The sequence below is a fragment of the Lepisma saccharinum genome, chromosome 18 (assembly GCF_977018435.1).
Source record: "Lepisma saccharinum chromosome 18, izLepSacc3.1, whole genome shotgun sequence".
Taxonomy (NCBI): Eukaryota; Metazoa; Arthropoda; class Insecta; order Zygentoma; family Lepismatidae; genus Lepisma; species Lepisma saccharinum.
Window position 1 is genome coordinate 56,517,097 of NC_139246.1, and position 17,884 is coordinate 56,534,980.

Below are 17,884 nucleotides of genomic sequence, written 5' to 3' on the forward strand. Positions count from 1 at the left end.
TGACGGAGGAACAGTGTGGGAGGGAGACCAGCAGTCGGTAGGTAAGCCAAGGCCCTTCAAAGGGCTGTAGCGCTGTGGGTTTAGTTTTTATTAGTGTTATTAATTATTATTATTGTTTCTCCACAACTCTAAGTATTGGATACTTGAATTATGAAAATTGTCTACGCTTGAGAAGGATTTTTGTTCCTGAACATCATTATTTTCTTTTAGAGTGTATAGCAATTCTTTGCCAGAAGATGGTATAAATTTATGAGTTTTTCTTTTCTGAAGTTGACAAATTAATTGTGAATATGTCTGAAATGCTTCCGTTGCTGTGGTAGAATTAGCTTCCAATTTCAAAAATACATTATTAAATAACTGTAGAGAACCATACAAAAATTTCAAATACAATTCACTTTCTGGATTTTCAAAAAAATCAAAAAATAATTTTGGGCAATTGTCACAAGACAGGAAGTATGAGCTTAGCCCATTAAAAATGGCAAGAATTCTTTCTATTGCAGACAACAAACTAAGGAACCTTGTGCTGCTATGGGATAATACTTTCTTGTTAACGTTAAATACACACTTTCTTTTGCCCATTGCCAAATGCAAAGCCCTTGTAAATAGTTATAATTATCAAAAACGAGTTGACGAGTTACTTCACACGCTTGCAAGACCACCAAGACGCTCACGGAAGTACGGAAACGGAACTGCTCGAGACTCGATATCTCGAAGAGAGAAAAAGTGTAATCGATCCTTATAATCGATCGATCCTTGCCGGTCATAAATTCTGGTCGTGAATATTCAATACCGGTAGCTATTTTCATGTTCAGATTCTCAAAACCCCAGACATCACCCCGGACAGCACTAAAAAAAACAGACCGGACGTATGGTAAGCCTAATTTGAGCTGCTTAAAGATGTTTATTATTTCAATTTCAAAATTAGAAGAAGTTTAAGCACCGTCATAAACTGAAGAAACTGGAAGACCATATTTCATCACAAAGGCCTAAGAAGGTTAATTACAATTTCAAAAAAGGAAGTCACGATGGGATACTATTATTGCAATTTTCAAGAATTCATTCTTTAAAGTTTTTCCTGGCAAAGATAAATTTTACTTCAAACGTCAAATTACTTTTTCTGGTTCAAAATGCATCTCTATATGCATTTTCAACTAAGAGAAATGAATTGATATTTTATGTAAAAGTATGTGCGCCATCTATCCGCCATATGTACTGATTCACAACTATTATATGCAATGTTATTAACGCTTTACTGAAAATCGTTGATTCCCCCTCTCATTCTCTATCAGTTAATCCTGATATACATACATGTATATTTTTATTTCCTTTGGCGACCCCCTCCCTTCCATGTTGTATCCTCTCATATCTAAATTGGTCGTGCATAAGGGATGTTGGTTTGTTTAAGGTTTAAGACCTATTTTATGCAAAGATAGGCTAATTGGGAATGGACCTACAGTTTAATGTGGGACCCAAACCACTATATGCCTCCACAGGGTATCGAACCTTTGATTACAAGGCGACGAAGTTACCACTACGTCATCAGGGAGGCCCCATAATGAATGTAGAACACTTGCTGAGAAGTTCTCCACAACAGAGCAACCCCCAGGGTACATTAGTGTAACCAGGAGCGCGCCCAGAAGAAAAATATCCATAGCAGTTTTGACAGTACATACATGTATGTTTGGGTGTGTGTGTGTAACTCTTCCCTCACATACACACACACACACAAGAAAATTGAATTGAATTGAATTGTTGTTTTGAGTCCACTTTGTGCACAGTATGGCTAATCAGGAAAGCTAAACTTTCATATTGCTACATGCTATGAAGGCATACGGGAACATGTGAAAGTAGGTCTACACACATTCACAATCTCGGCCGTTTGTGGAGGTGGTGTGGTCAGCATGACGCTCCGGTCGCAATTGCCGCAAAGGGTTGGCCCCAGTTAGGCTGGATGGTACCCTGAGCCTCAGCTTGCAGGAACATTTTCCATTTGAAATCAGCCACCCCAGTTTGTGTGTGTGTGTGTGTGTGTATAACTATTATGTATGTACGTAATATGCTTGTTGCCATAGCCGACCTCCGTGACACAGTGGTTAGCACAGCGCTGACTTCGAATCCTGGTTTGGGCATGGTTGTTCCTTGTGTATCTCTTCATCAATTTCATAATATCATTACTCATCTTTGCAATTAGCTTAAAGTGGCAGAAAATGCGAAGTATAGTGAACCAAACCAAGCCTGTTGCTATTGTTATTATTTCAGCACTGACAATTTCTAACATACATGCATGAATTTGAGATTAAACATTTCGAATTCTACACACTTTTTCTCCTTGAAGTGATAATTTCCTCAATTCTGCAATAATAGACTAATATTACCAATTTAATTTTCGACACTTGATCACTTGATACAGAACATTCGAAACTTCCCGACCATTCTTCACTAACTCGAACATCAGAAAAGAAATTCCTAAAATCAAAATCGTGACAGGAAATTTTTCTCGATTCCAGCATCTAAATTTAATGAAATTTTGTGTACATTTAAAGCTATATTATAATAATTTAAGTGGGTTTAAAGTTTAGAAAAAAAATATTGCAATATAGTTTAGTCAGCTCATGGCATAAAAGTTTTTGGCCTTATATAAACACTAGCTGATTGCCCGGGGTTGCCCTGGTTTCTTTCATTCTTTATTTCTTTCTAACTATTGCGTAAAATGTAACTAATTTTACTTACAGGTATTTAAAAGTATAAGTACAGTATTCAAATTATAAATTAATATATTTTACAAATTCACTATAATATAAATTTAACAACAATTTATGAACAACATTTTTAGTTCCACCTCCAAAAGCAAGAATAAATAAATTGAACGGCATTGGGAGTGTCACTATTAATATTAGCGACTCCGAAAACTATGGATTCCACACTAATATTGGTCGTTTTCGATTATTTTTACATGTCACCCCCTCCCACCCCCACCCCTAGGGGTGCCAGGGGTGTCTTACCCCCACAGTATTTCTTTCGAGATTGCAAGTGATAATTACATGTTCCAAGTTCGGTTGAAATCGCTCGAGGCGTTCGAGAGTTATTCCGGAACAAACATACACACATACATCCATTTTTATCTGTATAGTATATAGAGATTTCGAATATCAATCACCATAACGCATAACTATCACACAGTCTTTTAAAAGGCGATTTTTACCCACGTAAATTCATCGTCTGTTGCAATGGATACGACAGCGCTCCTAGCGGCATTGATGTCAATTATCGTTTTCCGGGGCACGTCGCAAAGGAAGGTGTGGCCTACACCCACCTACGCTACAGTGAACGTCACATGCTAGCAGAGAGAGGAGGGGAGAGTGCAATGGATTTGAGTGCTGATTCGGGGCTACTTCCGTTGCGTCGCGTTCGATCTCATGTGTTGTACTGTAGTGTTCTGGTGGCTTTCATTCGCTATGTTTCAGTGAGTTTGGCAGGGTTGATGTTCGAACACAAATTGATGAAGGACATAGGTTGTCAATTACAAGACACAATGAATTTGTCCGGAAAAATAGGCATATATTAAATAGAATTATCGATTGCTTAAAATTCTGTGGTCGACATGAACTTGCTCTACGAGGACATAATGAAAAAAAACAATCTTTAAACAGAGGCATCTTCCCAGATTTATTATCCCTTCATAGAAGAGGGAAAACTAAAGAGGGAACTTCGTGTTCCTTATTGTAGTGAAGAGTTGAAAAACATAAACTCTATCAGTAGATTGCATTCAGAAACAGTAAAAATGACAAACATAGTTTTAATAACTCCAGTGGCAACAGCTGAATCTGAACGATGTTTCAGCACATTGAAGCGTATTAAAACCTGCTTAAGAAATGCAATGGGACAAGACAGACCAAATGCCTTGGCACTTGCTTACAATAGAGATAGAATACATTTCAAACATAGAGGGCTTCAACGTAAAAGTAATAACAAAATTTGCTGAGCAGAAGAACAGGAGTCAACGTTCGTAGAAAGGTATGTTTCACAACAATACCTGTTTCTTTTGTAATCATGTGAATTGTCATTATATTTTAAATTCTTTAAAAAAATAAGTCCAGTTTTGTAGTTTAGAAGAAGATAAATACCCGTTTTTTTGTAATTCATGTAATTTGTCATTACATTTTAAATTCTTTCAAAAAAGTAAGTCCAGTTTTGTAGTCTAGAAGAAAAAAATACCTATTTTTTGTAATTCATGTGAATTGTCATTATATTTTAAATTCTTTAAAAAAATAAGCCCCGGCCAAATTTGAGGCCACGAGACGCCACTGGGAGAATGGCTTCTGCAACTGCTGTAAACTGAGAACAGGAACACTGCTGCTGCTGCCCTCTACCGTCGAAAACGTAGCTCCAACTCTCGTTAGGAATGTTCTGTCCTTGTGCCGGCTTCTGTAGCTGCAGGCTTTTCACAGGTAGTCCTATTTAATGCGCTCACATGTCATTTAGATTATTAAGAACGTGTGTTTTATGGTGACATGTCAGGTGAACTTTAATGTAAGCGAAAGCATGTGTATTTGTTACTAGTTAAAGATTTTCACATCTACAAAGAAAATCCAAAACACACTTCCACCTCACTCAAATATTATTTGAATACAATCAAAATTGTACCATATGAAGGCGTGTTCAGTACCGTGAATTTGACCTTTCCTGATCTGTGTGAGATTAAATATTTTTTGGAACATAGAATACGTCGCGATAAATCCATTTCGGCGATACACCATTGTTAGTGTTCTTTACATGAGATATGATCTGAAATTACCATATTGAACGTTCTTTTTACGAGTATTTAAAGAAAAATTGGTTATCGGGGGTCATTTTAACTTTTTTTCTAACTTCATTTGATTTTCTAAAAGTTTCGGGGAGGGCTGCAGCTCCTTGAGCCCCCCTTCTCTGCGTACGCCAGTGGTAGTGTCAGACCATAAAGAACACAATGAAGATAATACATTTTCATCGCTGTCTTTGAAGCAGATACAGTAGGTAATCCTTGGCTCCAAAGTTATTGAAGCTTTACAAGATACGGATGAAACACCGCACAAAATGTGCTTACTATGGTTGTCGTAGTGAAGCGTTGTATAGTAGACGGGTAGTGCACTAAACACCTTCAATACGCTATTCAGTATCTACTGTTGATCTTCCGTCACGTCTGAAAGGGATCTTGTTGTCTTGCAGAAATCAGGAGACGTGCAGGTGTAGTGACATTTATGCCCCAGCTATTTTCCTTTACAAGTGGTAAGACGTGTAACTGCTACGCTTAAGCAACCTACAACTCAGGCTGTTAATGTGTTCAACTGTGTGGGTTGCTGCTCCTAACGCCGTTACGTCTGAATTATTGTGTTCCCGCAATGATTTCTTATTACACTTGAAATGAAAATCTAACTTATTTACTAATTTTCAATGAAAACAGCAGCATAAATGTCTATATGGATAGACAGAATTGTAAGTTTTATTAGCAAATTATAATCGTAAAAAAAAGGTAAAAAAGGTAAAGTGCGCCCCTGTGCATAGCACCACGCCATGAAGGCGTACTGGGGGTGTGGGGGTAACGCCCCACACTTTCTTGATCCGGTCGTGAGTGGGGGTGATGTGATCAGCATCACGCCCCTGACCGCCTTTACCCCCCAGGGTTTCCCCCAGGTACCCATGTTATTCGACGCTGGGTGGGCGCCGTAATTAATTTTAATTTTTGGAACAATTTAATCGACATAAATATAATATATTTCGAGAAATCTTGTTAGCTTTAATGTCATTTAGAATAGTAACAAACGAGAGCTGAAGAATAGGCAAATTATTCTGGCTCTTCGTGTTCGGATACTATAAACCTTTTCGAGCAGGTTTATAGTATCCGAACACGAAGAGCCAATTCTTCAACTATCGTTTGATACTATTCTAAATTTATTCAGCAATATAACCTAATTTGTAGAATGCAATGCACAGAAACAACCATAAGTAAGAGGGAAAAATATAGTGACCTGGAAACATATCCGATACTATACAGGCCTGGGCTGTTTAGCAGAATTTTGGGACTATTTCATACACTTTGAACACCAGTTACTATAAAACAGTGTATATTTCTTGATGTTAAAACCACATAAAGCATAAAACAGGTTCGCTCGTGCCATCTTGTGGAAGAAGTAAACAATAAATCTTATCCCCCACCTGTCCCTAATCTTACGTCAGTGTTGAATGAAATTCTGGGTCGAGTCGAGAGGTCAGACAGAGCACGTCGAATTTGTAGCAGAGTAAAAAACATTTTATTGATCTGGTGACCTTGCAAGGTACTTTAGAATCAACCACGAAGTGGACCGATTGCAAGAAAAAAGGAGGGGGAGAGAGAGAAACAGGAGTCTGAAGATAATTTTGTTTTTTAAACTTGTTAAAGAAGTACTCTTACCATAATGAGTCATTTTCTTAGAAACTGATCCGAGAAGAGCAATATCTTACAGGGGCGTACTGGCCCTACGACGACGAGACTTTTCTCACTTATTCCTTTTAACCTAACTCTCTAGCCTTCCTAAACCCGAAGGTTTATGGCTGCAGCAACACAAGTCTTCCATCTGTCCCTATCCTGGACAAGATCAATCCAATCTTATCTATCTTTACCGACTTCCTTCAGGTCCATCTCAACGTTAACCCTCCATCTTTGTCTCGGCCTTTCTACAGGTCTCTTACCATCAGGTTTCCAAACAAGAATCCTGTAAACTCTCCTTCCCCTCACCTGGAGATAATTGATTGATTGGGCCATTGTTGGATTTAACAGGAGAGGCAGTGTTCCTCCCAAAAGGTATGACTTAGTATTATAAAACAAAATATATAGAGGGCAGAGAAAATATTATTCCAACATCTTCCCGCAAGACAGTAAAAGAATAAAACATAGTCCAACAGAAGTACATTAATTGGAACTATATTTACTAGGGACTTAAACCAGTCGAAGGGATGAATTTCTCCTGAGGAAATGAATTATAAATTTGCATTTACAGTTCATTGCAATGCTATGAGTGTTTTAGAACGTCTACATTGTGGCAAAAGTAGAGGATTATTCTAGAATCTGTAAACGCTAAGTTATAGCACTATGTTGATAGTAAAGACTGAAAAAACTTTTAGTATCTGGTTAAGTATAATGAACATGAGACTCACAATACAACAATTGCTATCTGCAGTGTATACTGGGTTGCATAAGCATTGCTCTGATTGATTTGGCTTGTTTTACTTCGCATTTCTGTCACTTTTAGCTAATAGCAATGAATGAAGATATGATGGAATTTTTGAAGGAACATTCACGAAGAACATCTTTGACCAAGCCTAGATTCGAACCCGGAACCGTGGCGTCGTAGCCATCTTTGCTTACCACTGCGTCACAAAGGTCACAGAAGTATTGCACGGTAAATTGTCCACGGCCCTTTTCATTAAATTTCCTTTCTTACAACGTGTTTTTTAGTGAAATTAATTTTTACATATCCTGGTACGGAGGCTGGTACAGTTTTATTAACATTTTGTTTCGATACTTGAAGCTCTCATTGGGTAACTCAAAGAGAATAAACATGGTGATGGGCAAAATACTTGGTAATACTTATGCGTTCTACTGTACAAATCAGAATATACCCATGCATAAGTTACGTTTTTATTTTGATTATCAGGCTCTATTTGATATTTTCATCTCTGTCTCTGTTACTGGATGAAGCAGTTTGTTTCAGAAACTATCATTTATACACACTACATGCTAGAAATCTCAACATTCGTTTCATTAGATTGAAGTAGTAATAACATAATGTTTATTCAGGAAGTGACTGTTTTTCACATTCTCTGGAATAGAAACTGCCTTCTCCAAACCATTTCCGACTTTTGCAGTGCAAAAAACTTCGAAAAATTATCTCCCTGATTCCCTTCTTTCTGGCGTCGGCACTGATTCTGGGTACATTTGTGCCTGTATAGAGATAGCTTTTTAAGAGGACGGTAACGATTTCGAATCCTGCTCGATAGTGTGATACAGGTGTCACCTTGTAATCAAGGAGCCCTGGTTTCGAGTCCTGAGGAAAGCATGGGCGTTTTATTTTCCAGTATCATTCCTAAGAATTAGATACGTTCACCTTGTCTGACCCAATTATTCGCCACTTTTCTCATCCATTTTAATCACAAACCATTGATTCCAACAGCTAATCTAACGGGAGATATAAAGTATGTCAAATGACCCAATAAACTACCACATCCGAATCTGGCTTCCATTCTAAACAAGCCCTTAAGAGCTGCAAAAGCTCACTAATTCGAGTAAAAGGCATTTACAAAAGAACCAATCGGCAGAAAGTACACACGAACGCTTTCAGCGAAACCGGTTCGACACTTTTTCCCATACATATCACTTGTAAGCAACAGGGTTTTCACGGTTGATTTACTAGTTTAGATTGGGAAAGCATTTCTCCTCCTTTCCCCTCTTTCCCCCACCTTCTTTCCTTTACGCAGGAGTAAAAAGGAGGCAAGATAGGAATGAAAAGAAGAAACCTGTTTGTGAATATCTTACTGGCCGTATACTTTCACTGGCTACTGACAGCAACGCCACACAGTGGCAACATCTGAATCGTCCGTAATGTCTAAATAAAAGGACGATGTGCTGGACGAACCTGTCGAATGGGCCAGCTTAAAAAGCGTGGTTGAATATTGCCAGAAGTTATTCTCTGGTTTAATGGAGAACTAGTCGTGTTCTTTGTGGATTTACAATGTAAGCTTTTCGTTGACAGAATGGAGTTTTGACTGTTACGGAAGAACCGCTTCTGTCCTGGTTTATGTACCACTCTAAGCGTGCACCTAGCATACAGAAGCAGACGTCCAATTCTTGATATGGGCTTCCTGCAGTTTTGAAAACTGGTAGCCCAAGAAAAGTTCTCGCAGTGGTGGGCTTGGTCATAATATTAACGAAGTTTTGATAACCACACGCGGATGTGTTGAAATGTTTATCTGCGGTTGTGTAAAATGAATAGCTTCTATGTTGCAAGTGATTCAAACAGGAGACATATTCGCGATGTTCTGTTCCTAGATAAGGTGGTCAGCATATCCTAATGTCTGCAATGTTCTCCAATCAAGATTTCGATAAGGTATCTACTGATTTAAATTGCTTTAAAGAAAAAAAATATATAGAATAATGTACATAAGGGTTTTGTAGATGAGAATTACTTTTGTTGAAAGTACATTAATCTCTAATAATTTAATTGTGTTTATAGACTCTAAGAAAGAAAACAAAATATATCTATGTACTGATGGGGTGAAACTCATACAAATGGAAATATAATATGTACACTGTAAATACACTTTAATTTTTCTTGATTTAAAATTCAATAAATTTTATAGGCAAAAATAGCAAACATTAAGTGTATAACAGTACAAAAACTAACCATGTTAAATCGTAAATAGTGTCATTATCATTAAACTGTAAATAAACATGGCGGCTGAGATTTTGCAAACTATCATTAAAAAAAATGCCAAAATTCAGTTACAAAACTCTAAATTTTTTAAAGTTGCAATTATACAGTACGTCCAGAATGTTTCATTTTCACTGGGAGAAAAGTTGCTGCAGTTATTATATATTTTTTAATACACTCAACAAACATTTCCATGGTAGGGTCAAGCCTCACCGATGGCGCAGTGGTAGCGTCATCGAATTGTAATCAAGGTATCCCGGGTTCGATACCCGGTGGAGGTACATAGTGGTTCGGATCCTACTTTAAACTGTAGGTCTAGTCCCGATTAGACTTACTGTGAATAAAGTGGACTTAAAACACCGACTCAATCAATCAGCATATGTTATCAGCAAACCTTGGATTTTACGTTTTTAACCATTTTTTTTCCTTTACAGGTATGTAAGGTATAATAAGTTATGTCAGCGTTTCGTTAAAAAACGCAAAAACTGATGAAATTTTATAGTGCCTAAAAAACACTATTTTGCTTGTTAGAACCTATTTTAGGTTTATGCACGTAAATAAAGCATTTTCTTAAGATTTCATATATTCTTAAAGGTTTTTGCATGATTTTTATGTCACACAGACGCATTTGCTTTGTTTGATCACGAAAGAATTCAATGACGAACATGTTTGAAACACACTCTCTGTCGATTTCCCTTCCTCCAAGTCCATGGTGATTTTTCAAAGCTCTAAACAAAGGAAAATGTCTGGTGCCACTGTTACCTGTACAATCCAAAGCGGTCTGATCTGTGTGGTCTTGCTCACTTTCGCGTCACTTCGGTGCTTTGTGGCATTCACGCCTTGCAAACTAACATTTCAGCATTGAAGATTATTTTCAGCACATAAGATGATCCTCACAGACAAAATTGCGTAGTTTGACTGTGGTTAATATGATAAAAGAATGTTGCCTAACTATACGGCGAAGAGTGAATTTTAATAGCAAATTTCTAATGGTAAGTTCTATCATAAAAGCTAGACCAAGGCGAGGTGTGATTCGTTAGTTTCACATCACACACATTTACTTCTAGGCAGATGACGCAGTAATTCTTACATAATCATTACTTATTCGGAGCTCTAGTTTACAGTGTAGTTGATTGATTGGTTTGGTGTTTAGTCCACTTTATGCACAGTAAGGCTAATCGGGACTGGACCTATAGGTTAATGTCAGATACGAACCAGTATGTGCCTCCACCGGGTATCGAACCCGAGTCCCCTTGATTACAAGGCGACGACGCTACCACTGCACCATCGGGGAGGCCCTTGAACATCGGTATTTTTGTGCGAGAAATAATAGAAAATAAATTCATCAAAGTAATATTATTCAAAGAATGAGTCAAGAATAGGCATGGACATGAGACATACAAATTAGCATAGTAGTTTAAGAGCACAGTAAAGATGCAATTTTAAGTCTATATATGAAAGAAAAATGTGTTTAATACGCAATTTTGAAAAAAAAGGTGTTATAAATTTACAAATGGCAACACTGTCAGGAAGAGGTGAGGACACCGTGCATGTGCTATGACGCAGTGAGAGTTGTCAATTGATTGTGGCCCATGTCCATGTGTGGAGTACCAAAAGTGGTCGGTGCAGTGAGTGCTGTTGTGTATGCACGAGGTTGAAATAAACACCATTTTGAGTACTTCCCTAAAACATGTTAGCCAAGGTAAAACAGCGATTTTGAATCAAAATCCAGGTGGCCCGTGCCCCGTGGCACGAGAACAAGTTTGCTATTATCAGTGATTTGAAAGCATGGTACAGCTTGATTGTTAAAAATGTGAATTTTGAGGAAAATAACGCCAAAAAATAGAAATATAACACCGAAATTTGCCTAATTTAAACGCTAAAATTCAAGCTCGCTAGAAATGCGTGGAGGGGGTGGGGCATTAGCCCACCGAAATGTTCACTTGTCTCCCCTGATATAAATTGCCGCAGCTTATATATTTCCATTAAAAGAAAGCGAAATTAATGGAAATTATTTATTTACAAAACTTTGAAAATCAATAATAATGATAGGCTAATAATAATTATTATTTATATTATTATTATAAGTTCAACCATAGTTTACACTAACACAAGAAAACATCCATTCCGTTTGCACACTACCGGCCGAAATTGATTGATTGATTGAATTGGTGTTTTAAGTCCACTTTATGCACAGTAAGGCTAATCGGGACTTGAACTACAGTTTAAAGTAGGAGCCGAACCAATATGTGCCTCCACCCTAGACCCCTTGATTACAAGGCGATGACGCTACCACTGCGCCATCGGGGAAGAGCTGCCGAAATTGAAAACATGGCGAGCTGCAGGTATAGTTGTGATATTATTACGAGTTTTAAAACTTTTGTGAATGCATTTCCCTTTTTTGTACAGGTATTCAAATAACACACTAAGAAATTCATATCGAGGGACAGTGCACACCTGATCATATTTCCTTAGGATCGTTTTACCAGAAGCTCTTGAGAAGGGCGGAATTCTATTCAATTCAGCGCCATTTTCACCTGTGCCCTTTGCAAGTATTCATAAAAATTAATAACTAGCAATTACTTTTTTGTTTTATTTCATGAAGATATTCCTATGATTCCAAACTTCGCTGTTCATGTTAGATCTTGTTCAAATCATTGAAATGCCCTCTTGTCGTTCATATAGCCTATACGTCATTTTAGATGACTCTTTCCAACACTTCATTCGAGTTTAATTAAGATTTAAGTTCACTTTATGAACATATAGACTGATAGGGAATCTTATCTACAGTTTAGTGAGATCCGAACCATTATGTGCCTCCATCGGGTATTATATGTATACAGTATATAATCGCAACAGCCTCAAGGGCCAGGACAGTTTATTTTTCATTGTGTGACGGGCGGTCAGCGCCTGAAGTCCCATCGCCGCTGATTTCTTGCTTTCAAGACAGAAGTCCGATGCTTCTACTTCAAGTAGCTCGCCGATTGTCCTCATACTGGGTCAACGCCGAAATTTATGGGGCTCCCTCCGGGAATGGAACTCCTGACCGATGGCAACCAATGGCGAAGGCGATAATAATTTGGTTCGCAAGTGCCAATAGAAACTAATTTGGCGTATAAATTATGAGCGTGTTTTTAATGTACAGAAAACAGTTTATAATTTACAAGCTGTCTTATGTACGGCTAAATTATATATTGTTTTCAATACATCAAACACACTTAAGCGCCGTAGCCAACTTAAATTTCCGGAAAATTAAGTCTGATCCCTAGAGGATATGGCAGATATCAAAGTGAAATAAACTGCTATTGTCAAAGCACTGAGTTCAGTTTCGTTATTTGATAGAAGAATCATTTCAATCAAACGAAAAAAAAATACTAGATATCAATAACCAACTGATATCGCTTCAGTTCCAGCAACAAAAACAATGGAGTGTATCAGATTATTTCGCCGATTATTATTGTGTTATAATGCAAATCTCGGTCGACGTTTATGGACTTCTATTACTAAATTAATTAACTGATATGTGAAGTTACACGAGTGTATTAATACATTAAGCTATTTTGTTCACAAAAACGTACAAAAAAAACTCACTGTGTATGAACAAAGAATAAGATCATTCAAGTACAATCTTGAATGGAGAGAAATTCTTCAGAGGAAAGTAGGTTACTTGTGATGATACTAAAGGAGCAGCGGTTGCCACCTGTCGACAAGAAGTTGAAGTACATCGTCAAATGAAAGTACGTGTGCTCTAGAATAAGTTTCAAGTCTAAAGAAAGTTTCGAATGCTGCACGTGTAAAAAATTTTATAATAATTATTATTTTAAAGCAAGATTTGCCAGAAAGTATGTTGAGATCGAGCATGATATATTATGTATAATCACAAGCAAGAAGAACAGAATAGAATAGAATGATTTATTGTCGTTACAACCTCAAGTTGTAATAGACAGTGTCATACAATATAATATAGTAAATTTACACCATAGCTTAATAATACAAATTGTACAGTGAGTTAGGTTATATCACAAACTGTCCCTTTAAATTCCAGGGCCGGATTAAGACGAAATTGGGCCTGATGCTTGTAATCTTCTGTGAACAATAAACACAACGACGATATAGTTACGTCACAGCGCAACGAATAATAGTAACTGTATAATAAGTAACGCTGTGTCTAGGCGTCCGAAATTGGGGCTCCAAATTTCATTCTAAGATTTATTTTCAGGTTAATATAGCAAACGAAAACTGTTCAGCTTTCGGAAAATTCTCGTTTGTTTTCATCTGGGCCTATTTCAGGAATGGGCCTAATGCTGCAGCATCAATAGCACCCACCTTAATCCGGCCCTGTGTACAACAAAGAGTATAGTCTGTTGTTTATCACAAAGATTAGATTCCTCAAATATAAAGCTTGGTCAGATGGGAGGCTTGTGAATTGTAATCTGGTTGCAAGAAACAATACATACGCGTACGTTGCTTTGTGTTGAAATAGATTTTACATAAACATTGTATAGGTATAGTTTGTGCTTTTAAGGCGATTTTCAGCAACACACACAATATACACAACCATACATTTTTGAATCCTTGTCCCGAGGTTCAAAAGTTGCAGTACCTGAAGTTCTGTGGATGCTAGTTTAGGCAATAGACACGTACTTCTTCAAATTATAACTTAACGCCCATTTCCTTTTAGATATATTTGGGTTTATTCATATTATATTTACATAAGTTAATTCTTGGCCGTCATTCGCAAAATCTACATTTCAGTGTACCCTGTCCCCCCTTCTCGAAGAGAGTGTGTGAACTCGTGCAGCCACTGGCTCCATGAGTAAAAAAAATGACCCTTCAGTACCAAAAAAGTTGGCTGATGGTATGTGTACGTGTGTACCCGGTTTCCCACATGAGATGAATTATTGAATTCATGGGAAATTGATCAAGTGTGTGTAATTAAATGAAGAAAAGAAGTTAGTGTCCCCGCCGATTCATATTATCAAGAAAATTCTTCGTTTCGCCCCATACAGAAAAGACACCTCTTTACCTCGCCGTATTGCACTCAAATATCTGAGGCCGACTGCTCCCTTCCTCTCCTTTATATAGGCCCCGCTACTCACCTAATCGTTACTCGAAACTTTCCGCTGGTCGGCTGTCCAGCGACACATCTAGCTACCCCAACGGCCAAGAATACATACGTACAGGAATACATAGACATCCACAACATTACCAAACATATGACACTAAACCCCGACCGATCCAATTACATTAATTAATTAATGATATAAAATAAAAAAGGATCAAGTAATGATTCGCCTCATACAACATGTTCATCTGAATCTATACATAAGATCTAAGAGATTTAAGGAAGCTCTACCTTTACAATTTCTCTGAAAAGTTGAAGATTATTAACAATTTTATATTCCATTCCATGTTGTTGAACAATTTCCTTCATAGAAACCATAGTCTCACAAGAATTAATATCCATGTTCATGCGAACATGAACTGTAATGAGACTGAGGCTACAGTGATCGACTGTTATGTGACACTGTTAAAACCAAAACGCCCTAAACGTATTAGCTTCTCAAATGGACTGTAAATTGTGTCAATTGGTTTGCAGTGTTTGGAAAGTTACTTTTTAAAAGTAACTAACTGAGTTACAATTATTTGGTTCAAAAAGTAAAGCAGTTACTTTAATAACAACCCGCCGCTCTACAGCCCTAAGGACCTTGGCCTATCTCCCGACTGCAAGTCTCCCTCCCACAATCCTACCTAGAGGTGTGGAGTTCTTCTACCGGTAACGGGGTGACGTGGGGTCAGCACGTCGTTAGAGCAGATGTTTATGACCGGGTGACGCTACTCACCCGTAGCACCCTAATTTCCTCACGATGGTGGGTTGCCACCGATCCTATACACAGGCCGAGAACCCAGAGACTGACCTCAGACGGCCACGGAGGAGGACGCACTTACTTTAAAAGTAACTCACAATTACTGCAACTTGAAGAGTAACTATGAGCAACTTTACCAGTTAATTTCTACTGGATATTTTCTAGCAAATTGCATACACTCAGTTGGTGATCATTCATTAAAATACAACAAATATATGAAGTTTATATGTGATTTATGTATGTTTCTTTTGCATAATGTAAAGTCTTCACATATTTATATTATTTCAACTACTAAATGATGGAGTCAGCGTTGCTTGAATAAGTAACTTTATTTTCCACTCTCTACATGCATATATAGACACTTTCTCTAATTAAACAATGACTTATTTCTAGTTCCTCTACCATGTTTCAAATGAAAGAAGAAATCGCCAAAGCACGTGTATAATTAGAAAAGACAAATTGCAATGAAGCGTGGATGTTCTGAAGGTAGCATACAACGAAGTCTAGTTGCCTTGCCTTATAGGATTCCACAAAAAAATATTTCACCTTAGCATCCGGAGAAGACACATAAGGCACCTGAACCCAATATGGCCTACCTAAGGTTTGCTATTGTTTCTAATTGTGTACAAAGTCAGAAAGTTAAAACCACTAGCAGGATTCAAAAGAGGAAACATTTCTGGGCGTTTACTGAAAATTGGATCCAGTTTCAAATAATAATATTGCCGCAGTCAAGATTTTATTGAAAAGTAACGTTTAGACTATATTGGGTAGCCTACATATGTATGTCCTAGTGATATATTTTGTTCTTTCACGCCAAAAAATGCAACAGACATTTTAGAGCAAACAGCGCAATGTTACTTTTATAGGTACATAAGCACATTGACAAAGTGATTTCTTTCCATAATGACATACTATGAGATTATACAAAGAAATAACATCGTTTACAAACCAATAAACATGGAAGGGACGTGTCACAATTAGACACCAGAAAACTGTGGATTACATATCCCAATCTGAGCAAATGAACGGCCTTTTATGATCCTTAGCATGTCCCACACACTTAACGTGAACATAAGACTAACAAATGTCAGATTTACGCTTGTCTTTGAGGATATCTTCCTATGTAGGCCATATTGAATCTACCTTACATGGTGTTCATTTTTTCTTTGTTTATAAATAGGACTTTGGACTAAAGTCTGAACGAAGTACATTGTTGGGAAGTACAAATGACCAGTGATATAAATTCACATCACTTGGAATATAGAGAAAATAATAAATTGATTATGAAATATTAGATCGCTTGGTCCAGCTATTTCGCCTCTTTGCCCACAAGTTACTACTACACCATAACTGCAATAAGCAGGTTCAATCACGTCATTCGGACAGTCTGAATGACATACTAACGTCATATGTTGAATTCACATTGTAACTTCTCGTAAATAGCAAATAGACCATATTGTGTTCTTGGCCATAGTAGTTGCAGAGTTGTCAAATTTAGCTCTGTCTCCATTTAACAAATTTCCAGGTTAACAATTTAAGTGTCTAAAGTAATTGTTTATCTTCTTCCAAAACAATAACCCTATTACAGCTACTTACTTTTAAAAGTAACTACTTTCAGTTACAATTTCGCCAAAAAGTAATCCAAACATAGTTGCTTGTAATCAATGGTGCTAAGACTGTTTTTCTTGTGTGTATGGTTAAATCAAAGAATTGAGTTTCACCTGTTTCATTTTTCTTTTCACAGTTCGCCGTCTTCGTCGCTGCCGTCGCTGTAGCAGACGCGTTACCAAGGCCTGGAAGCCTGTACGCTCCATCCTTGTTACATAAAGTCATCGATTACTTTGTAAGTAAATGATTGGCAGACATCATTTTACCCCTAAAACAATTGCGCTATGAATAGAACATTATAAATTAACACCTACTATTCACATAGTCCTAACATCATTCTAATTCAGCTTTGTAATGTGCCTAGATACAATTACTCAGATGTATTTAATTCTGGGCGCATGTTTTGTTATTCAATGCTAATGTTATTTATGCCCTATTTGTAGACCTGTGTGGCCAACATTCTAAGCTACTTTAATTGATTGATATGATTTATTTTACTTCGTGGTTTTGCCACTTTGGCTAATTGCGAAGATGAGGATGAACAGATAGTCACAAACACTGCACAGAAGTCACATAGAGGATTAACTGACTATGGGTCGAGACGCGAGAGACTCGTTATTCTGCAAGTGAGTAGTATGTGGAAGTTGGGTTGACATTTCGTGTCTTCTGAAAGAGTAACCCCTTACATCCCTCTAAACTACTTTTAAATACCCGCAATGTTAGTATTTCCATAATAAAATGTACATGTATTAACTTACTCCTATAGAGCGATCACAAGGAAAAAAAACCTTGGACGAAAAGTCCCCGCGCAGCCTTCCCTTCTTCCGTTCAGCTCGGGCCATTCCGAAGCATGGTCCACTCTCCCCCTCCCCTCCTCGCGGGAGTACGGCGCACAGGAGTCGCGGGTCTGCGCAGGTTGTCTTGCTTGTGGTTTCACTGTAGAACCTTCAAAACTTTACTCAAAAT

At 37.5% G+C, this 17,884-nt stretch overlaps 1 protein-coding gene across 1 annotated transcript in view; it reads left to right on the top strand.

The window, feature by feature from the left end:
• Positions 1–17,884, top strand: part of LOC146002117 (larval cuticle protein A2B-like) — a 57,518-nt gene that overhangs the window by 18,096 nt on the left and 21,538 nt on the right. Inside the window, exon 2 of the mRNA XM_083139835.1 lies at positions 17,055–17,153. Coding sequence (XP_082995961.1) covers positions 17,055–17,153 — 99 coding nt within the window. The remainder of the gene's footprint in view (positions 1–17,054; positions 17,154–17,884) is intronic.